We start from the raw sequence: 23093 nt of genomic DNA, 5'->3' as shown, positions 1-23093 counted from the left end.
TTCTCATTTCTCACTATTTCTTACTTTTCATATCTTTTACAGCCTTCCCTAGATTTTTTTTCTCTCTGAACGCTTCCTTGAAAAATGTGTTTCAGTGTGGAAATGTGTGCCATGAGTCTTGGGAGTCCTTGTAAAGTGCCCTTGAGGCAGATCTGGAGGGAGCGGCACTGGAAGGAGTTAATCTCCACTTGTTGGGGGGGGAGGGGAGGTAGAAGATGAGGATTGAGTGCAGCTGGTCAGTCCTCACGGGGCAGGGGCGGAGCTATTGCTGCCCATTTCTCTGGTGAACCGGGTAGCAGAACCTCAGAGGCAACTTTGGGGGAGAGGTGAGTGCTGCATCTAAATGGCTCCCCCTTCTGGATGATTCCAGTTGCCTCCAGAGTTTCTCACTTGGGGCTCTTAAGTTCTGGAATTGCTCTTTCCTTTTATAGTGTCTTCAGGGCTGATTTGGGGGAAGAGGCCAGCAGTCCAGGCAAGCTCTCTGTCTCGGCAGGAGCTGTGTTGTGTATTAGTCAGCATTCTGTAGAGAAACAGAACCAATAGGCTCTGAGAGAGAGAGAAAATCTGAGAGAGATCAGTGGGATCTGAAAGAGGGAGATTTATTATAAGGAATTGGCTCATGTGATTATGGAGCTGGCAAGTCCCCAGATCTGCAGGGTAAGTCAGCAAGCTAGAGACCCAGGAGAGCCAGTGGTTTCACAGGCTCAACACCAAGTAAGAGCCTGTGTTTCAGTTAAGATTCAAATACAGGGGAAAAAGCCATCCAGTTTGAAGGCAGTTAGGCAGAACCCCCCTGTTACATGAGAGGGTAAGCCCTTTTGTTCTGTTCAGGCCTTCAACTGATTGGACAAGGCCCACCCATATTGGGAAGGACAAACTGCTTTAATCAGTCTACCAATTTAAATGTTAATCTCATCCAAAAACACCCTCATAGAAGCACCTAGAATAATGACTGACAAAATATCTGGGCATTCCATGGCCCAGTCAGGTTGACACGAAATTAATCATCACAAGCCTTAAAAGTTTTGTACTTTACCTGTAGTTATATCATCTTTAATTAAGACCATCAACAATGATACATTGTTTTCTGTTGTCTTACCTTGACTAGAACTTCTAAATCAGCTTTGAAAAATAGTGATAATAGACACCTACGAGTTTCCTGTTGCTTCTCTTCATTGTTAAGTTCATGTTGGCTTTTAATTGCAAATGATTGTTCTCAGCTTTTCAAGAAAGAAACCTTTTTATTTACTGAAAGGTTTGTTTTTTTTTTTTTTAAAGAATCCGAAATGAAGGTTGAACTTTATAAATGCTATTTCAGTATCTGTTATTGTGGTTCTATGGTTTTTGTTCTTTGGTCTATCAAATGATGAAATCAGATTTCTTAATATTCAGTCATTGTACTTCTGCAATATTTGATCTTAAAAGTTTTCTATTAATACACGCTGGGGTTTAATTTATGGTATTCTATTTAGAAATTTTTCATTTAAGTTCTGACATGAGATTAAACTGTTTTTTCTTTTTTTTCCCTATGACGTTTGGGAGTCTTGGTGTCGGGGTGATGCTACTTTTTTTTTTTTTAAGATTTTATTTATTTAAGAGAGCATGTGTGTGCGAGCGGGGGGAAGGGGCAGAGAGAGAGGGAGAGAGAGAATCCTCAAGCTGAATCCCCCCTGAGCACAGAGGCCAGTGTGGGGCTCAGTCTCATGACCTGAGCTGAAATGAAGAGTCGGCCCCTTAACCGACTGAGCAACCCATGCACCCCTACCACCTTTTCAAAACGAATTGGGAAGTTGTCATTATTTCCCTGTTATGGGACAGTTGAAATAGCTTAGGGACTTTCTGTTTGAAGGTTTTTAATAAAACATGCGAAAACAGTCTAGGCCAAGTGCCCTTCTGCAGGAGATGGGTAGTCCTGGGGTGACTTTTATTTTCTCAGTGTATTCTGTGGCTATCTTAATCTATTTGTTTTTAAAAAGTGCCAGCCCTTGGACTTACTAATGATTCCGTTTTCTGGTTTACTAATGCATTCTTACTTTTACCTTTCTGAGTGTTCTCTGGTTCCCTTCAGTACCTGCCTTCCTGCTACCAGTGTTCTCTTCATCCTGCAGTACTTATGGCTGGGACTCTCCAGACCATCAATAATGCCCTGCTACACATTAGCGGCTTTTGGTCTCTGCCAGTAGGAGAAAGATGTGGGCAGGTGGTGGCCAGGGCTGAAAGTGCAGGCATGGAGAAATAGTGGGCAAAGGTTGTAGACAGTTGCCTCCTTCTGGAGAGGACAGTCCCTAAGGGGTGGGTTGGGCATCTGGTTGAGTGGGACAGGCTCTGGATCCCGGGCATAGAGGGTTGGTGGGTGAGCTAAAGCATCTTTTTACTTCTGTTCAGATTATATTTCCACGAAGCAAATCAAGGCATGGCATGAACTCACATTCGTATTCAGCATATGTTTAGTTTCTGCTTGATTCTGGTTAACACTTTGTCTTAATTGGAATTGCTTTTGGAGGTTTTTAATCTTTATCTGTTTCTCCGTGGAAATTTTTGAGAAGCTGTCAGAGACTTTGGTGGGGTGCTTGTTGGTGCTTCTTTGCATCTGGAATATAGAGTGTGCAATTGAAAGATGTTTGAGAAGTATTTAATCTCCTCTAAAACATAAAATAATCTCAGGGACTGGAGCATTTTCCTTGTCCGTATAACAATTAACATGTAAATTATAAATACAAGTTTTTCATGAAGATTGCGTCTGGAAGGTCTCTATCTGCTCTTGCAATTAGGTGGTAGAGCTTCATTTCTGTACATTTGTAATTCTAATTTCTGCTCTTTCAGAATAGCTAGCTACTCCCTTTCCTCTGTTTAGTGCCCCACCTCCCAGGCTCGCCCCCCCCCCCCACAACCTTGTCTATAATATAACACATAGTTTAGATGATCTCTGCAGTTCCTTTTGGCTGATAGCTTACGATTTGGATTTTCCTGTGTGGAAATCTAAATGAGAATGTCTTAGAAAAGCTTCTTACTAAACTCGGTCTGCTGGTATCGCGTACTTTTGTTTTCACTGGTCTTTATTAGGTACCCACAGTTTTGTTAGGTGAAGTTCAGAACAATGAAAAGGCATAAACCCTGCTTTTCAGGATCTTGTGATCACCAGGGGATATTGGGAAGAAAGGAAAAGAGGGTTATGTTGGCTTTAGTGGCGGAAATTGTCCACCTGAATGGCATACCTTGAAGATTGGTGAGGTTATTCCGTATGGCTGGAAGGAAATGAAAAGCTTATTTGCTTTTTTCGTTTTCTCCCCCCCTCCTCTATATATTCTTATCGCTTTCCCAATATAAAATAAATGATGGGAGTTGATCCTGTTTATGGTATGTGGCTCAGGGCATGGGAACCTTCACCTTATTTTTTTCCTCCTTGAATTGAACATGAAATTCTGATGCTACAGGGCAGAGGAGAGACCAGGGTTTATGAAGACTGCATAGCTTGTGAATCTTAAGTAGAGCTCTTCAATTATTAGAGGCTCAACTTTTTCTCACTTCTCTACTCAAAGTGTTACGGTAAGGAAAGCAGCTTTAAGCGATAAGAATCTTAGTTTGGTTGATAGAGTTTTGAAGAGAATGTTGAACAATGGCTTCAAAAACAGCATTTATTTCTATAATAAATGTAATACAGTTTATCTTAGAAAGTATTGAAAATATTGGCAATCGCTCACAGTAGTGATTATTTATTATTTTCTGTAATGGCTGCAGCAACCCTGTGATGTGGGTCATGCTGTCATTACCCCAGTTGACAGATGAAGAAACTGAAGCTTAGGAAGGCACTATTTTGCTGCTATTCTTCTGATTTTTTTCCCAACATAAACTTGTTCAGTAAAATTTGGATCATGCAAAAGCAGGTTTTATGACCTACATTTTCAACCAATAAGACATCTTAAGAATACTTCCCTTTGTTATTAAAAGTCTTTGAAAACAGATTTTAATGTCTGTAGAACATTTAATGTTATGAAATTTCTTTAACCCAGGATTTCTTAACCTTGGGACTATTGACATTTTTGGCAGGATAATTTTTGTTCTGGGAGATCGTCCTGTACATTGTAGGATGTTTATCCTCATCTCTGGCCTCTACCTACTAGATGCCAGCAGCACCGTCTCCTCCCACTCATGACAACAAAAATGTCTCCAGACATTGCCAAATAAATGTCTTAGGGGGATAAAATTACCCTTGGCTTGAGAACCCCTTATTTAACCGTATATATTTTATGCTTTTAGAAATATATGGATATGGGGGTGCTTGAGTGGCTCAATCCCTTAAGCGTCCGACTCTTGGTTTCGGCTCAAGTCATGATCTCAGGGTTGTGAGATAGAGTTCTGTGTCAGGCTCCATGCTGGGTGTGGAGCCTTCTTAAGATTCTATCTCTCCCTCTCCCCACCACTCACTCTCTTCCTCTTAAAAAAAAAAAAAAAAAAAATATATATATATATATATATATATATATATGGATATGAATAGACTCATTGTGAATTATCTATACAAAAAAGTAGACCTATGTCATCTAGATTATACTTATGAGCTCTAATTTCAGCTACTTTCTTTGGTTGATATGTTTTCAGTAATAGCAGTATTGCTTGAAAGTCAAAATTTAACAACATTATTTGCATTCATATAAGAATGTAATTGCTTATCTGTCAACCAGTCTGATGGAAAGGCATCCTGGGAGCTTTGACCACAGTTGTTTTATTGTGGATGAATTCCATTATCTCCATGTCACTTTCTTAAAAAGTTTGGTCATTGAGGCAGCTATAATACCTTGTGTTATTAATGGAAACCAGAAGTTACTCTTTCAGCTTGTTTGTGTAGTTTTCTTGATATGTTTTGACATTCTGGAAGGATCTATAAAGCCATCTTTCCTACCAGCCATCTTTTTGTGTAAAGAAAATTATTTTCCGCAATAGAACTCTAGCCTACAATAATTAATGGTTGCACTTGCCCTTTTAAGGAGGTAGCAGTCATTTTTGGGGAGGGGGTGGTAGTCAAAACAGGGCTAATTGGAATCATTAGTCCTTGATTAATTGTGAACCTTATGTTCAGGGTCTTTATACAGTTTTTTTCTCATCATAGGTCTTTTTTATTCTTTCGTGTAAAGTTCAAGATTGACATGAAGTATTTGGGGATGTCCTATAATGTGCATGTATATGCATGAATGTTTACATTATAGTTTCAAATAGATGTATTTACACAATAAAATGTATAGTTCTTGACTTCGATAATACCCTGTTGTAGTGAATAGAATAGGTCTGTTTCTTAAAAATTTGTTAATTATGTTTTTGAGACTCAAATTATGTGTTTTGATTGACTTAAAGTACAGTTTGAATTACGCTTTTTTAAAAAAAAATTTATTTGTATTTGGCTCCACTGTTTTATTTTTCTGTTCTCCCTCTGTCTCCTCTATTAAGTAATGATCACAAAGATTTCAGTATGTCCTGGGACTTCCTTCAAAGTGAATTATTTGGGGGCACCTGGTGGCTCAGTCGGTTGTGTTCGACTCTTGATTCTGGATCAGGTCATGGGTAGTGAGATCAAGTTCCATGTCAGGCTCTGTGCTGGGTGTGGAGTCTGCTTGGAATTTTTCTCTCTCCCTTTCTCCCTCCCCATCCCCCCCCCCAAACAACAAATAATAACAACAAAAAAAACCAAAGTGAATTATTTGTAAAGAAAGGAAATTTTTTAAAATACAGATTTTCTATAATTCAGATGTTCTGATACTAGATTTCAGTAGCTTTTTAAATATCAAACTTACAAGGGTGCCTACCACTTTTGAGTATTCTGTTCCATTAAGCTAATTAGAAATCTATAGAAAATGTTCTGGCTTTTCTTTTATACTTTCATACCTGTGGTTGATGATTCTTTTGCTTCTTACTAACATTTGGTGGTTTTACCCTGGAAGTTCAGACTGCCTTTTCTTTTTAAACAATGACTTTTTGTTTGTTTGTTTGTTTTGTTTAATGTTGGTAGTGTTCCTATTGTATCTGGCTTAAAACAATGGGTATTTATTAAAAAGATTTGCCCCTCGTCAGATACAATGGTGACATGAGGTCAAGGAAACCATTCATCTTATCACAATTTCTGAATGTTCCACTGAAGTCTTTGTCATAGGTGAATCTGGGTGGGATAAAGGCCATCTCGGTACAGTGAGGTTGTGATTCGTCAGGGAGTGCTTATCTGTTGGTATTTTCCACTAGCTTAACTTCTGTCTTAAGATAGCTCACCCCTCCCTTTCAGTATTTCTGTTATTTTATTTTGGGGACAAAAAAGAAACAGAACAAAAAAACCAGTGCATTTTAATAAAGAAATGGTCTTCAGAAACAAAATTTTAAGTTCTGTCTTAAGAGTAACAATAAAAAAATGTAACGATCTTTCCATTTACTCCCAGAATACATGTGGCGCACATTTTTTAAAAGTAAAATTCAGGTCCTCCTTTGGACTGTAACAGCGGTATATAACATGTACTGATGTGCGAAAGATATAAAGAAAGTTAAAAGAGGATGAAAAACTGGTTATAAACACCAAAAAAAGTTTTTCTTGTATGTGAATTTTAAATGATCAGGTGAAAAGTGCACACCCACAAGAATATTGCACATCTGAGTTAGGTGGTAGGACTTCGACCATGAAAATTTACCCTACAGTGTTAGTAATAAATTACTGAATAGTTTTTCAGGCAGAAATCTAATTGACTTAATCCGTTATCCACAAAAGTAATTTTTTTGCTAAACTCTGTAGGAATGACTGTGATATGAAATTCATTTTCAGGTAGTGTTTTAGAATCCTACATAGGATGGTTTAAAGGACTTGTCTTTAATTAAAAGTGCTCTACACTTAGTGAAAATCCATGTTAGTTGAAGAATTGATTCTTTTTAAAGGAAAGCTGCAAATTTTTCTTGTATGGGTAAATGTCACTCTGTTCATATCTTCGCTTAGCTGCAAGTCAAGACTTGTACTATTCCACTAGGTTGTCATAGAAACGCAGTTAACTGTCATCTCAACTCAGACTGTTGATGGTTTTATTTGTAGGTTTGCAAGATTATTAAAATTTAACAAAAATTATTGATTTGCCTTTTATTAACACTGGGTTGTTTTCCATGGAAATTAAAACTGCACGAAACCCTTTCTTTCTGCTTGAATTTTTTTTAAAGGTGAGACTATATTAAATCTGCTTGATTTAAAAAAAATTTATTTAAAATGTGATATATAGTCTGCAGCAGTAGAATAACCTCCATGAATTGTATTTTTGAATCATTTTCCATTTCCTTTGTTTACAGCAAGCAGGAAAAAAAAGCCTTAAAAATTCACCTTTAGCCTGCTTTTTAACTTAACATAAAAGATACCTGTCAGAAAAGCCTGAAATGCTACATCAAGTGCCTAATATCGGAGTTTTCATTTTATTTATGGTTTTTGAAGCCTAGCACGAATGCTTCAGTGAGCTGTGTTGTGAAAGTATTAATTTTTGTATATTTATGGGAGAGAAATTATTTAGTTTTCACTTCTAAGTAAGACAGGCAACCCTTATTTACAGTAACTTTATCTAATGGTCCGTGGATGAGTGCTTTTATGCAAAACAGTCAAGAGGCTAGAATTAACTTTTCACATTGGATGCACATTTGATGTCCAGACTTGAGCAACATGTGGCACCTTATTATAAAGACTAGCGTTCAGAATTCAATTTGTATTTAACACATTTACCTCAGAAGGCACACGTCATCTTTGCCACATTTAATGCTAACTTTGTATGGATTTCTATTTGTTGCTTGTAGGTACATGGGTAGAAGTGTTTCTTTGTTGCTTCTTGTAATTTTCCTTTTTGTATTTTTTTTAGATGTGATTAACTAGCGATTTTAACAACAGTTCACTTTTGACATATGACATCTCCTTGGGTTGATTTATTGTCAATTATCTTTTTAAAGAAGCATAGGTCTGTGATTTTATTTTATATTATTTTTTATGTGGAGCCCAACATGGGGCTCGAACTCACAACCCCGAGATCGAGAGTCAGATGCTTAACAAACTGAGCCATCCAGGTGCCCCAAAAAGTATAGATCTTTTAGATAACCATGCTTATTATACTTCCTTTTGTCGCTATTTGTTCTTAAAGTTATTCTTAGAAAGTTAGTAGTGAGTACATCATTTTTTATTTTTAATACTCTTACTAAATAAACAACTAATAGCTTGTATATACTGGGGAAAGAATATTTGACAGCTCATCAGAGACATGGAATACTGATTTTTTTTTTTTAAAGATTTTATTTATTTGAGAGAGGAAGCGAGAAAGCATAGCAGGTGGTGGGGTGGAGAGGGAAAAGCAGACCTCCCCCCACCCCCCTGCTGAGAGGGAGCCTGATGCTAGGCTCAGTCCCAGGCCCTGGGATCATAACCTGAGCTGAAGGCAGATGCTTAACCAACTGAGCCATCCAGGTGCCCCTCCTGATTTTTTTAAACCAGATTTACTGCTCCTGAAATTGTATTACTTTTGTAACTAGCCTGTACAATGGCCCCCAAAGATCCTCACCTATTACTCCTGCTCTTGTGACCTCGCCTCCCAGACTGAATCCTGGCTGACCTGTATGATTAATAGAATATTCCAGAAGTGTGACCTCTTAGACTAGGTCATATTCAACTTCGCTTTCTCTTGGATCACTCACTGTGGGGCAGTCACTTTCCATGTCCTGAGGACACTCTGGCAACCCAAATAGAGGTCCATGAAGTGAGGAACCAAAGCCTCCTGCCAACATCCAGCACAAACTTGCCCACCATTTGAGTGAGCCATTGTGAAAGCAGATACCCTAACACCAGTCAAACCTTCAGATGGTTGCAGACTCAGCGGACATCTTGCCTGCAACTCCGTGAGAGACCTTAAGTCTGAACCACCCAACTAAGCAGTCCAGTATTGCTTACCCACAGAACCGTTAAGTTCATATTTAAATAGTTAAAATAACATATTTTTTGTTTTAAATCCGTAAACTTTGGCATGGTATGTTATGCAGCAATAGATAACTAATGCACCTGCTAAATATATTTTTAAACATTTCCTGCTGATCACACAGTTCATATTTATTTGTAGGCATAGAAATTGTTGGAGGCTTTGTAGCCTCATTTTCTGTTGTGATTTGTAGGGTCATTTTCATAGGTGATTGGGTAGTGTGTTATACAAGTCATTAACTTGAGGGCATTCATAATTTGAATTTTGGCTTTGTGTATGTGTCTTGATGAAATTAAAATTTCTGGTCATCATTTTGTACTTAAAATCCATAAGATGGAATACTTCAACTCTCCAGTGTTTGTTTTTTTAAAGTCAAGAGAATGGAGGGATCTGATGTTAAGTCTGTTTCAGGGTGTTTGATGAATATCGTCCTTTCCATGCGATGGTGCAGTTCTGTGCCTCAGAGGTGAAGACTTCTCTTAGAATTTGAGTTTGCATCTCTGTGTGGTTTGTCCTGTCAGTCATAATCTTCTCCAGGCCCAGCACTTACTACTCTACAAGTCATTTTTCTTTTACTTCTTAACTATGATGTACCTAGGTGTGATTTTCTTCATATTTATCTTGCTGAATTACTGGGAATCCAAGAATTCCTCTTGAAATGTTGTTCCTGCCTTCCCCCCACCTCCCATTTTTCTTATTTTTCTGGGTCTGTAATTAAAATGTTAGCCCTTTTTCCCGTGTTCCACATATCTCCTATTCTGTATTTTTGGTCTGCTTTTCTACTCTGGCTTCCCTTTGGATATTTTTTGACCTGTTTTACACTTCACTAATTCTGTCTTCTGCTAAGCCATCTGTTGAGTTCTTAGTTTCAGTGACATTTCTCACTTTTAAAATTTCCGTTTGATTCTTTTTTATGGATTACAATTCCCTGTTGAAAATTTCTGTCTCTTCATCTGTCTTCTCTCTTGTTGAACATATGAGTCATACTCATGTTAAAGCCCTTGTTGCTAACTCCACGTCATGCATGGGTCTGTTTTTGTGGTCTTTTTTTCTCCTTGACTTTTAGTTACTTGGTCCTGTCCCTGTGGCATACCTTGTGATTTTTTTTTATTGATTTTAATATTTTTTATTCTCAGTATGGTAAGTGAAAATGGTAGAGGCCCAAGTAGTTTTCGTACTCCAAAAAAGTTTTCTTTCTCTCAGGAGTCACCCTGTCCTTTACTGGACAGGTAGGTTGGGGGTTACATACGTACCTTAATCCCGTCAGGGTTTGAACTGAGTCTGAGACAGATTGAAGTTTTGGTAAGCACTTTTTTTTGTGTCCCTGGGGGCCAGGAGTTCCAATTAGCCTGTGATGTTCATCAGGACTTCATTTGTTGATAATTTCTGAAATGTATTTCTTATCTTCTCAGCACGTCAAAGCATCTGGTTTGCATTTTTGAGGCTTTCTGTTTAGCTTTTTCGCCTCTTGCCCCATGTTGCTTTGGAAATTGGCAGTTGTCTTACGGGGAAAAGTGGCTGTGTAACAAGCTCACTTGTCTGCCTCTCTCCTCCACTGGGATCTTGGTCCCTCAAGCTTCCAGTTTTGTTACTTGAACCCTACAAGTACCCGAAGGTTTGCTGCTTTTCCTACTCTCAGCAGTGGCCATGCTCTGAGCAGAGCTTGGGTTCTCAGCCTCTTGTCCTACACTCCGAATTGGTAAATACCTCCAGGAAGAATGGCGGGCGCATGGCCGCTCACATCCCCACGCTTTCTCCGGTTTCTCCACCACCTTGGAACCTTGGTCCTTCTAGCTCAGGTGGTGGCTTCAGCAGCCCTTTCACTGATGCCTTCGACTGTTGCCCTGTATTTCATTAAGGCTTTCTAGTTTTTCTGGGTGGGCGCATTGGCGTGCCTCATGCTACTCGAACGTTAGCTGGAAAGTAAAGACTGTACAGTTATTTTTTAAGGGAATGTTGTGAGTAGATTATGTTTATGAACTTCTATTTGGCCAGCTTTATCCTGTCACAGTTGCTGGTACACGCACATTTTATGGTTTCTCATCACATATTGATACAGTAAAATAACATCTTTTTCTGAATCATTATAATAATTTTTATAATTATCCTTGATTTAATTCAAAGCCATCATAGTCAATATAGGTTCCTAACTTTACTCCATAACTGTGAGGATTAAAGATATCATAAGGTATGTTGTATCAACAGTGAGGTTGAATATACAGAGTTAGTAATAATGCATACAAAATGATTAAAAAATTAATACATTTAAGAAAAAAAATTTTAATGCATCAGGTTTATTCAGATGAAAGTAAACACTACATCTTCTAACAAACATGATCCCGGATTATGTTTTGAAAAATAAATATTAAAATATTTTTATCTGAAGGTATGAATACATTTGTTGTATATAAAATTTCTAATTTCCTTTCTCTGATTTTTTTATAATTATGTTTTTCTAACTAAAATGAGATATTCTCAAATCTGACAAAAATATTTATAGTCTTGGGATACAAAATCCATGTTTTTGGAGGTTTATTGTATTCCTATCTACCTGCTGTGAGTGCTTTTATGTCCGTGAGGTCAAACTGACAAGTATTTTGCCCACACATCTTTTATTGGCATATGTGGCCAGATAGTTTTGTATTTACTCTAATATGCCAAAGTTGAATACTGTCGGCAGTAAGTACGTATACTCCTGTTTTCAACCTTTGAATGTATTCTGCTGGTGAAGTTGTAGCAGCTAATACACCCAGTTGGAAAAATGAAACATGAAGATCTTAACCTTGAGCTGTAGTTGTAGTTATTGACAATCATTGAGGAAGCCATCTCTGGGTTCCCCTTAAGAAATGTGTTTTGAGTCTGACTATTTCAAATGAATCCGTGATGGCTGTCATTTTCTCTGCTCTTTGTGCAGGAAGAAGAAAGTGAAGAGGAGCCCAAACTGAAGTATGAAAGGCTTTCCAATGGGGTAACTGAAATCCTTCAGAAGGATGCAGCCAGCTGCATGACAGTCCATGACAAGGTAAGGTAGCCCTTCTAGAGGATTCTTCTGTTAGTTGTTTCTCTTGTAAGTTTGTTTATACTTTGGAATCCCGATGCTTTTGGTGGTAGCCTTTTCCAGTAATTGTGTCTCCCTCCCACTCTTCCTTTCTTCTTCCTCTCCAACAAAAAAATGAAAACAACATCCAAAAACATTATATGTATGTATTTGCACACACAGACACCCCCCCCCCATACTGCAAGGGTGTATCAAGTAGAATTTAGACAGATGTGGAATATTTATACCAAGTAATTCTTGGCAGCTCTATCACTTTAAATTCCTCAAATCATAAGTAGTAGAGTTGGGAAGTGTTAAGATTGGAAATGGTGTGGTGTTCAATGCTTTCGTAAGAGCAGAAGAGATTACATTGGAGGTGTTTTAGGAATCAGTAGAAAGGCCCCAAAAGATTACTTATATGTCCTATGAATGAATGAATATATTCCACATTTGAATCTTTGCCATAACAAAGCCCCCCAAGTTTGAGTCCAGGCTAAGGGCTATACAGCACCCTTTGCCTATTCTTGGACCAAAACAGAAAGTGTTGTAAGTGGAGTACTGGAGGCCAGGCCGTTTGAACCATCGAACACATGAGTGAGACAAACCTGCCAAGTCTGATCCATCTCCTGGCTTTATCCTCTGTTACTAGCAGTGTGGCCTCATCCTCCTCCTTGCCCCTACCCTTCCTTTTTCCTTCAGGTCTCACTCTGCTGTAAACAGATTCCTGTACTCGCTCAACATGTTAATAGAACGTTTGTTCACTCTTGCTTTACCAGAAACCCCCTCCTTTGGGGCACCTCTGGTTAGGCTGTACCACCGTCTACCCCTTCCCATTGTCACCATCTTCCCGCTCCCATGGCTGTCATGTCCCAAATTCCTCTTCACTTTGCTTCACTCACTGAAGACTGGCCTTGCCGTCTTTCTTGCAGACCTTTACCTCTGCCTTTTCTCATCTCCCCAGCAGTAAGGCCACATCTGGATGGCGTCCGTTCCTGGAACTTGAGGATCTTTCAGTGCACTCTCTGGTGACCCTTTTTAATCCTTTAAGCCTTTGTGTTAATTTTCCTACTAACCCTGTTCTCTGTGATTTTAGGGAGCTCTGGTCTTGAATCTGTTCTTTGTTTAATTTCTTGTCTCTGTTAGGTGGTTAACTAGCCTCACTTTCTACCAGTGTCTTCAGTTCCTTTACGTCCCTGTCCTTTGTTGTGCCCCTCAGGCCACTACAAACGCTCTTGTTGATTTGTTCTTCGGCAGCTCCTTTAGTCCTTAGCTTGTCTTCTCAGCCACTATCCCTTCACTCTGAGGATGCCGTTTCTGTATCATTCAGAAAATCGAATCCCTCAGGCATGATGAGCCTCGGCCCGTGACCCCTTTCCCAGCCCATCTGGATCCACACCCATCCTTCCCCACAGGAGGCTTTCTTCCTCCCATTCAGAGGTCTTTTTGTCCACTGTTGTTCTGCACCACATCTCAGCCCCCGCCCCCAGTGATGCTAACCCTAGCCCCGCGTCACCACGAATCTCTTCCTGTGTCTGTAGATTTGCTCATCTTGGATATTGCATAGATATGGAATCATACACTGTTTGGTTTCTGGTGTTTGGCTTCTTCACTTAGCGTAGTGTAATGCTTTTGAGGTTCACCTGTGACGTAGCCTAGATCAGTACTTTACTCCTTTTTGTTGCCTAATAGTATTCCGTTGTATGGACATACCACATTTTGTCTGTCCGTTCACCAGTGGACAGACATTTTGCTGCTTTCAAAAGTGTAGGTCTCACCTTTCTTCTACACAAAAGCTTTGAGAGAAGCTTTCTTAAAGCCTTTTTATCATGGCACCATTCCTTTATTATTCTCTTGATCATTTCTGCGATTCCCTTCTGGCTCTTTCACTTTCTCCTTCCCTCCACCTTTCCCTCATGTGTTGGTTTTCCCAGGATTTGCTCCATTATCCACATTTCTGTTTAGTTTGCACTTTTCTTGATTTTAAATGTAATTCCTGTGACCACCTGCACACTGACTCCTCCCCAGGGTAGTGTGCCACTTTATCCAGACGCCTCTTAAACAGTTCTTCCTTTTGTTCTTTTTGTACCTGAAACTCAGCACACCCATATGAATGCATCTTCTTTTCCCTCTCTAATCCTCATCGGTTTGTGTTCTGTATCCCATTTGGTGGCATCACAGTCTCTTTTGTCACCTAAGCCAAAGCTGACTCTTCTTTGCTTCCACCCAGTCATTCCTAAGTCCTGATGATTTTTGCACTTCCCCTGCCTGCACTCACAGACCTCTCATTTTTCTACTTTAAAGCACTCTGCCACCTGGTTGCCAGGATGATCTGTTGAAAATACAGCTTTAAAACCCTTGTGCGATTTTCACCATCTGCTCCATAAAGTCTAAGCTCCTTACTGTGGTGTGTGAGGCCCCCTAAGATCTTGGCCTCTCCTGCAGTTGGCTTTATGTCTTCCCACTTTGGCCTGCATGGTTGGTGTTCTGGTAGCAACACTTGGTTGTTTTTACTCACAGTGTCCCTTCTGCCTGGATTCTGCCCCATCCCACCTGCTTAAGCCCACTCCCATCCTGAGCTCTCGTCTTTCAGCTCAGGCACTTGTCGTTTCTCCCGGAACTAACATACACCTTGCCAGCCAGTCCACTTTCCTGCAGATTTGCTTTCATTCTGGTCCATCCACAGCACTCCTTTCTATTAAAGTCATCTTCTAGAAATTCAGATCTGACCATGTAATCCTCCCTAGAATTCTTGATTGGTTTCCTGATATTTCGTGATTTGGACACCCTCTCCCACACCCTTTTCCTCTCCCAACCTTCCAGACTCACCACTTGTCTCTTCCCCTGGGCACAAACTGGATGCTCCTGCCATATATAACCACTTGTAGTTTCTTGACTTTGTCCTGCCTTTTATGTGACTCCATGCCTTTGAACAAGTTGTATCCCATCTGCCTAAAATGGTCTTTGCTACAAGCCTGTCCCATCTGCCTCACTGTCTACTGTCTCACTCCTCCTTCAGAGTTAAGCGTAGCCGACATCAGCCATGTTCTATAGGGTCTTAGAGATGCTGCCATTTTAAACATACTCTTTAATTTAAATTTAATTAATCAGTCTTTTAAATCTCTCTCCTTTATTATGCTGTCAGCCTGCTTATTATCTAAGCATATGTTGGTTGAACCTATGAACGGATAAAATGGAGAACACAGTTTGCCTGCCCAGAGATCAAACTTTATTAACTCCAGAATTAAACCAACTCGGTCAAGGAGCCTTCTGACAGTGGGAACTGTAATCAGTGCTGACTTTTAGAACACACACTCTTAATCTGATGCCCATGTTTCTATTTATGAGGCTTCTAATCCAATTGAGAGTATTTTGACTCTTAATTCAGGCCCTTGCTCTGCCACCGATGGACCGTTTCCAGGGAAGTCATATCAACGCCCAGGACCTAGTTTCTTATGTGTAAAGGCACTCCCTGATCTAATGTTTTGAATACTATAAAACACTGTGAGGAACATAGATGATACTATACAGCTGATCACATAGGAAATGTACTGCTTCTTGTTTCCTTCATGGTGTTCAGGGCTTGTCACTTGTTCTGCTTGTTTACTTACACAAAGTCCCCTCGTTCAAAGTAGAAGGCTTTATGCCAGGGGATGGGATGGGTCAGAAGGATTGGACATCCATCTGGTGGTTTGTAAAAGGAGTCAAGTTTCTGTAATTAAACATGAAGGGGGCTAATTAAATTATGCTTATTCTTTGCCCATCCTGGATTTTAAGTGTTGTCGGGTTAAAAAAAAATTTAATAGTTACAAAAGCTCAAGGCTTTTATGGCGTGAAAGAGTCTCATTGAAAGGATTTGAATATACTTTTGTGATTTATGGTCAATTTTGCATTTTTGTTGTATTTTTGAGCAATCAAAAGCATTCGCAACTGAAAGTATGACTCATCAATAATTTCGGTAATTAAATAAATTTTCTAAGACCTGTACAGTTGTTTCATCAAACTTGGGTGTTATTTTGTTTGTTTTTTTAAGAGCAGTGAAGTTATTTATTTCTAAAAGGCAGCAGCAACAATTTATCTAATCCAAATGATGAAATATTTTAGTAAGCGAAAGGTAGCTCGTCATAGAAACCACTGCATTTTTTTGGCGGTGGGGGGGGCGGTACAGAGGGAAGGAGAGAATCTTAAGCAGTCTCCACTCCCAGCGCGTGGATCTCACATCCCTGAAATTATGACTTGAGCTGAAATCAAGAGTTGGACACTTAACCAAGCTACCCGGGCGCCCTGAAACCACTGGATTTTTATTCAGAAGTAAAGTAGTTACAGTTTCAGGTTGAAACTATAAAATCAAAATAATTATTTGATGTTTTCTTTCCATCTTAAATATTAAATGAACTAGTAATTTTGAAAAAGGAAAAAGGGAAGGAATTCGTGTTTGGGTACTCTGCATAGAACCTTTAAAACTTTTGATAAAACAAAGTATCGTTGGAAGTTCAAGAAAGGCCTTCACAGAGGCGTTGGAGAATCAACCAGGACTGAAGCACTTTTAAGATCCAAGCCCCTTTACTTTTTTAACAAGCTGAATACAGTATTTATGAGGAGAACCAATACTGTCGAATACTCGGGGTGCGGCAAGCTTTTTAAGACTCATTGTTTTATCACAGTCTCAGAAAGAGGCCGAGTATTTGTTTTTAGTTAGTATTATGCAGGTTTTTTTTTTTTTAATTCAAATATTATCAGAGTCACTGTGGCAAAAAAAAAATTAAAACCCCCTGAGCCATCTGAGTCCTCTGTTTCTGATTAGAATGTTCTTCTGCTTTGGAAGCAACGTCCCGGTTTGGTTTAAATATTCAGACTAATTTCCCCCTAGAATTACCTCTTACCCCTTCCTTTGCGGGGCCCAGGCATCCCGTTTCCAGCAGGCTTGCTGTCTGGCCCGGGTAAGTAATCGGCATGGCACGCGGTGCATTCAGGCAGGCCTGTGCGCTGGAATCGTCATACCTAGTTATGTCTGCACACCTGATGTTTTATTAACCAGTATTGATTTTTTTACCCGGGGGACTTTTTTCTTCCTGAAAAAAGGCAACCTTGCAGGAGTGAAAGGCATTGCAGGGGATGAATTTCTAATGAACCCCCCTTCTTTCCCTTTTTGCGACTTCTCTTTAATGTAGCTTCGTATTTTAAGTGCCTGAACTGAAATTTCATTTTAAGCAATTCCATTTCGATAAAATCCTTTTAAATCTTGACTTTCTGTAAGGTTATTTTTATAAAGATTGTGCTGCTTGGCTGAAACGCTTAGTAGTGCCTGTAAATTTGAGCATTTCATTATAGGTTGCAATGAAGCATGCTCACATGCAATGAAATACATAGAATTTGGAACTGTTTGAGTAATGCTGAAAAGAGTAAAAAGGAAGAAAAATCTCATGTCATATTTCAGGTAGTCCTAAAGTTTCTTCATGTTTGTTTAGGGTTAGTTCAAAGAATTAAAGGAACAGTGGGAGATAGGAACTATTTCATATCATAAAATTCGAATATGTAGCTCAGCAGTTATTTTGTGACAGAAAAGCTTTTTTTTTTTTGCATTGGAATATAAACATTTGCACTCAGTATTACACATTAACTTTTATAGAGGCATCTAAATGCTAACTGATAATATAAATACTTTGAGCTTTTGCATCTCTCAGTATGACTTAGATTTTCCTTTCTAAAAAAAAAAATCACACTTTGTCGTTTGTGCATGTGTATATATTTGTTAAACTTAAATGATAGCACAGATTTACACATTTGCCATAAATTAAGGGGGGGGTTCAGTCATTCCCTTCTGACTTTGAGCTCAACTGTAGGTTGGTCGTGCTGTCCCAGCTGCACTGGGATCTGCGGCCTCAGCCCATCAAGCATTGTGTACCGACCGTATACACACCGTTGGTTGTCAGCAGATGACGGTCCTCATGAGTCATTCTGACAGCCAGTTTGCCCTCTCACAATAAAGTAGGCCCTGCTCTGTTGTTTCCCTGAAGCTGGAAACAAGCCTTCTCCAAGGAGTGCCTATCTTCCAAGGCATTACGCATCACTTACACATTCAGAGTCTTGACTTTGAAAATGGTTTAATTACTAAGTGTGTATTAATGGTACATTAATAAACTGACCCCTCTGTTCTTCTTGCAGTTTTTGGCACTGGGCACCCATTATGGCAAGGTTTATTTACTTGATGTCCAGGGGAACATCACTCAGAAGTTTGATGTAGTAAGTATACAGTATAAAATAATGTACGAACTAGACTTGGTGCTGAAAATCTATGCTTTACAATATTAGCTTTAGCAGTTTGTTGTATTAATCTAAAGAAAGAGCCTTTATCAATTAAATCAGAGTGCTTAGAATGTAACTGAATTTTATAGTATATGCTAAAAGTTATAAAGGTGAACGTAAAACGAAAGAGGTCTATAAATATATAGGCATATATACACACACATATTTCATATTTTGACTTTGTATCTTTATATATACACCCCATGTAAATATTTATTTTTATAAATCTGTTGAATTGTAATTCTTTAGTTAATTATAGTCATCCATTTGACTTTAAAGGGAGCATTTAAAATACTTCTATATGTGTTCTTTTAAAATTAGAGCAGTGTGGAATACCTAGGTGAATTGTTATTAAAAGAAAAAGTACTGCTTTTATTAGTGAATACTGGTCCTCATTTACATACAGGGGAAGTTGTGAAATCCTTAAAGTGTGAAGCCCCCTCATTTGGTCATTTGTAAGTACGTACCCCACCATATTCTCTAGATGCCAGATGTAACTGAAGATTGATCACCTTGCTGGTTCAGTTTCTCTCTTCTAAATATAGAAAGCTAATATTTTATATGAATGTTTTGATGCTTGGATTCTTCGGGGATTGAAAGTGAAGAATTAGCCTTTTTAATTTTTTAATTGTGATTTGGAATCATTGAGGATGAAGGAAATGTGGAATTTGAAGCTTGGTTTTGGTGTTTAAGATGTTCCTTGACGGTTTCAGGAGCGTCCATGGTTGCATGCATGTGAACATTCGGGGTGAATAGGGTGCTCATTTTAGGGGGCAGGTATTATTTTTTCAAAGACAGCATCAGCACTTGTTGAAAGATCTATCATAAGGTATTGGTGTCGTTTATAAAGGAGACCACAGTTTCTGAAGTTGGTACATTGTGTATGAAAGGAATAGGTTGCTTCGTGTTACTTAAACTGAACCACTGAATGTCGACAGAATCTTGGGAACAGTCCAGGAAGGGACTTACGCACACGAATCATACTCATACATCAGGCAGATCGTGGGTTCTTGCTTTGCTTCAGCATCTTTCAGACAAGAGGAAAATATGTTGGACCCTCCATCTACGTCCTGGACACCCATCTTGGTGACTTAAACGTTTGTTCTTTCCATTGCCATCCATTCAAATGTGTAGCTGATGCTGGGAAGAGCTCTTTCTCGTGGTGTTACCTGTAGCTCCTCACCATTAAAAGGAAACCAAAAACAAACGGAACAAAAAACAACAAAGAGAAACAACCCAATAAAATCTCACCTGTCTGGTCTCTTGAACTTCCTGTTCCAGGTAGAGGATTATGTGACACTCTGCTTGTAAAGAAGTCTTTTAAATACTGTGTAGAAATTGCACTGCTTCATTGCTGACGGTCACGGGCCTACGTGCTGGGTCCATTGCCAAAAGAGAAGCCAAGAAAAATGTTGTAGCAGTTTATTCATGTGTTTGTTCATTCCTTCATTCATTCAGTCTTTGTGTCTACACAGTGTAAGCCCTCCCTTACATCCTTTCTGATGTCAGTTTTATTTCAAGTATATCCCATATCCTCTTTCAGGTAACTTATGGTATCATCCCCCCTAAATTTGCTCACACTTTTTTTCCTTTGTTGTTGTTTTTTTTTTTTCTTTCAGCCTGCCCATGTGACATCGTCAAAAATGAAGTTCTCTAGAACCTCAAAAACCTGCCCCCTTTTACTGTTCCCCCCCCCCCCCAGCAGGAGAGGAAGATGGTTTGATGGTATTTTGTTTATTTTATCAAGGAATTTGATAGTGTTCTATGGAAAAGTTTTTCAGGAGACCCTAGCTTCTTCATGAACATTACCGTATTAGGCACATGACTTTCAGGTGACAAGTTTCATATTGTCCTCTTTTGAAAGGAGCCTTAGTCTCCAGTTTCTCATCTCCGAGTTTTCTCCTCTATTATTTTATTTTCCTGTTTCTGATGATGTGATTGCTCTGTGGGGCTCTGTATCACTCCTTTTAGAAAAGGATTCTGCCAATTCTAAAAATACTATCATGACTTGAATTTGCTGCTTTTCTTTGAATTTGCTGCTTTTCTTTGGATGTAATGGTTGCCATTTTAATCCAAAACTTTACTCTTCATCAGAAATGCAGCAAGAGTATTTTTAAAAATTAATGAATAAACACTTCTGACTTTAGTTTTCACTTCTAAGTGGGAATAATTTAAACAAATTAAAATTAGGTAATATAATAATAGCTTACGTTTGCACAGTGTTTATTTCCTCAAGCAATAGCTCTTCACCCCATTCACTGCATTTATAGTTTTGATTGTGGTAGTTTTGTTTGGCGGGGGGGGGGGGGTGGGCATGGAGGAAGCCTTAACAAAGTTTCCCAGGGGATTCTGCTATTTGAGCTGGGATGGAATCATTGCACTAGAGGCTGTCTGACTTCACTTTAAATACATATGAGGTAAAAGAAATAACCAAACAAATCATTCTGCATTTTGAAGAAAGATATTTGTTTTCCCATTAATATTTCAGGAGAAATACTGTGTGGCCTGCAGTTCCACTTGTAGGTATATATTCAGGACCGATGAGTGCAGTGTTTATGTCCACACACACACACCATATATAGAAGAGTGTTACAGTTAGATTAATTCATAATAGCTCCAAACTAGAAATGACCCAAATATTCATCATTCGTAGGATGGATAAGTAAATTGTGGTATATTCTGAGCAATTAAGAACAGACTGTCTAACATCCCCAAAGGCAAGAGAAACAAAAGATAAGATGAATTTATGGGACTTTCAAGATTAAAAGTTTCTGCACAGCCAAGGAAACAGTCAGAAAAACTAAGAGGCAGCCCATGGAATGGGAGAATATATTTGCAAATGACACTACAGATAAAGGACTGGTATCCAAGATCTACAAAGAACTTCTCAAACTCAATACACGAGAAACAAATAAATCAAAAAATGGGCAGAAGATATGAACAGACACTTTTCCAATGAAGACATACAAATGGCTAACAGGCACATGAAAAAATGTTCAAAATCATTAGCCATCAAGGAAATTCAAATCAAAACCACACTGAGATACCACCTTACACCAGTTAGAATGGCAAAAATAGACAAGGCAAGAAACAACAATTGTTGGAGAGGATGTGGAGAAAGGGGATCCCTCCTACATTGTTGGTGGAAATGCAAGTTGGTACAGCCACTCTGGAAAACAGTGTGGAGGTCCCTTACAAAGTTAAAAATTGAGCTACCCTATGACCCAGCCATTGCACTACTGGGTGTTTACCCCAAAGATACAGACGTAGTGAAGAGAAGGGCCATATGCACCCCAATGTTCATAGCAGCAATGTCCACAATAGCTAAATTGTGGAAGGAGCCGAGATGCCCTTCAACAGATGACTGGATTAAGAAGTTGTGGTCCATATATACAATGGAATATTACTCAGCTATCAGAAAGAACGAGTTCTCAACATTTGCTGCAACATGGACGGCACTGGAGGAGATAATGCTAAGTGAAATAAGTCAAGCAGAGAAAGACAACTATCATATGATCTCTCTCATCTATGGAACATAAGAACTAGGATGATCGGTAGGGGAAGAAAGGGATAAAGAAAGGGGGGGTAATCAGGGGCGCCTGGGTGGCACAGCGGTTAAGCGTCTGCCTTCGGTTCATGGCGTGATCCTGGAGTTATGGGATCGAGCCCCACATCAGGCTCCTCTGCTGTGAGCCTGCTTCTTCCTCTCCCACTCCCCTGCTGTGTTCCCTCTCTCGCTGGCTGTCTCTATCTCTGTGGAATAAATAAATAAAATCTTTAAAAAAAAAAAAAAAGAAAGGGGGGGTAATCAGAAGGGGGAATGAAACATGAGAGACTATGGACTCTGAGAAACAAACTGAGGGCCTCAGAGGGGAGGGGGGTGGGGGAATGGGATGGACTGGTGATGGGTAGTAAGGAGGGCACGTATTGCATGGTGCACTGGGTGTTATACACAACTAATGAATCATCGAGCCTTACATCGGAAACCGGGGATGTACTGTATGGTGACTAACATAATATAATAAAAAATCATTAAAAAAAAAAAAAGAACAGACTGTCTATACACGTGATAACATAGATGAATTTCCCACATTTAACATTCAGCCAAAGAAGCCAGACACAAATGTGTACATGTTGTATGATTCCTTTTATATGATGGTCAAGGAAAGGTGAAACTAAACTCTGGTGATAGAAGTCAGATATTATTTGACCTGGGAGAGAGCACAGGAGAATCTTCTGGTGTGCTGATAATATTCTCTATCATAATGGCTTCACACACACACACACACACACACACACACACGTAAAAATCACTGAACTGTAAATTTGAGATTTGTGGTCTTTAGTCTGTTTTATACCTCAGTAACACACATATACACATACAGAAGTACCTGTACACTTGTACGTATCTTTGCCCTTGAGCAAAATTCAAAATTCAAATTATCCTTTGTCTGTTGAAGCAACCCTTTCTTCTCCTCACTTCTAAATACCCCCAAATTTGTTAAGTTGGTTTCCTGTTCAGGGATCTTTGTATGAATAGATCACACCGCTGAGATTATTCTTACACCTGTATATTCTTCTACGATTACATAAAAACGTAGAGAGGATTCCGTGTTACCCAGCCATCTGTGACTGTTGTTTTGTTGATTGAGAGTGAAAACCACTGAAATGATGCTTTATTTTGCATGTTGATATTCTTATTTTAGAATACTTAAAAGAATACTCAGATATGCTAATGTCTTAACCATGTATGTGTTTTTTAGAGGTTATTTCTAGATATGACTTTATGTTAA

At 39.0% G+C, this 23093-nt stretch overlaps 1 protein-coding gene across 2 annotated transcripts in view; it reads left to right on the top strand.

Moving 5' to 3' along the window:
* The window catches only part of VPS41 (VPS41 subunit of HOPS complex), a 168635-nt gene that overhangs the window by 20433 nt on the left and 125109 nt on the right, over positions 1-23093 (top strand). For both annotated transcript variants that reach the window (XM_045793496.2, XM_087861201.1), the window contains exons 3-4: positions 11875-11982; positions 18160-18237. In XM_045793496.2, coding sequence (XP_045649452.1) covers positions 11875-11982; positions 18160-18237 — 186 coding nt within the window. The remainder of the gene's footprint in view (positions 1-11874; positions 11983-18159; positions 18238-23093) is intronic.

Source organism: Ursus americanus, chromosome 3, assembly GCF_024610735.1.
Source record: "Ursus americanus isolate L20-20 chromosome 3, mUrsAme1.1.p, whole genome shotgun sequence".
Taxonomy (NCBI): domain Eukaryota; kingdom Metazoa; phylum Chordata; class Mammalia; order Carnivora; family Ursidae; genus Ursus; species Ursus americanus.
The sequence above is the reverse complement of the archived record's forward strand: the minus strand, read 5'-3'. Positions and strand labels throughout refer to the sequence as shown.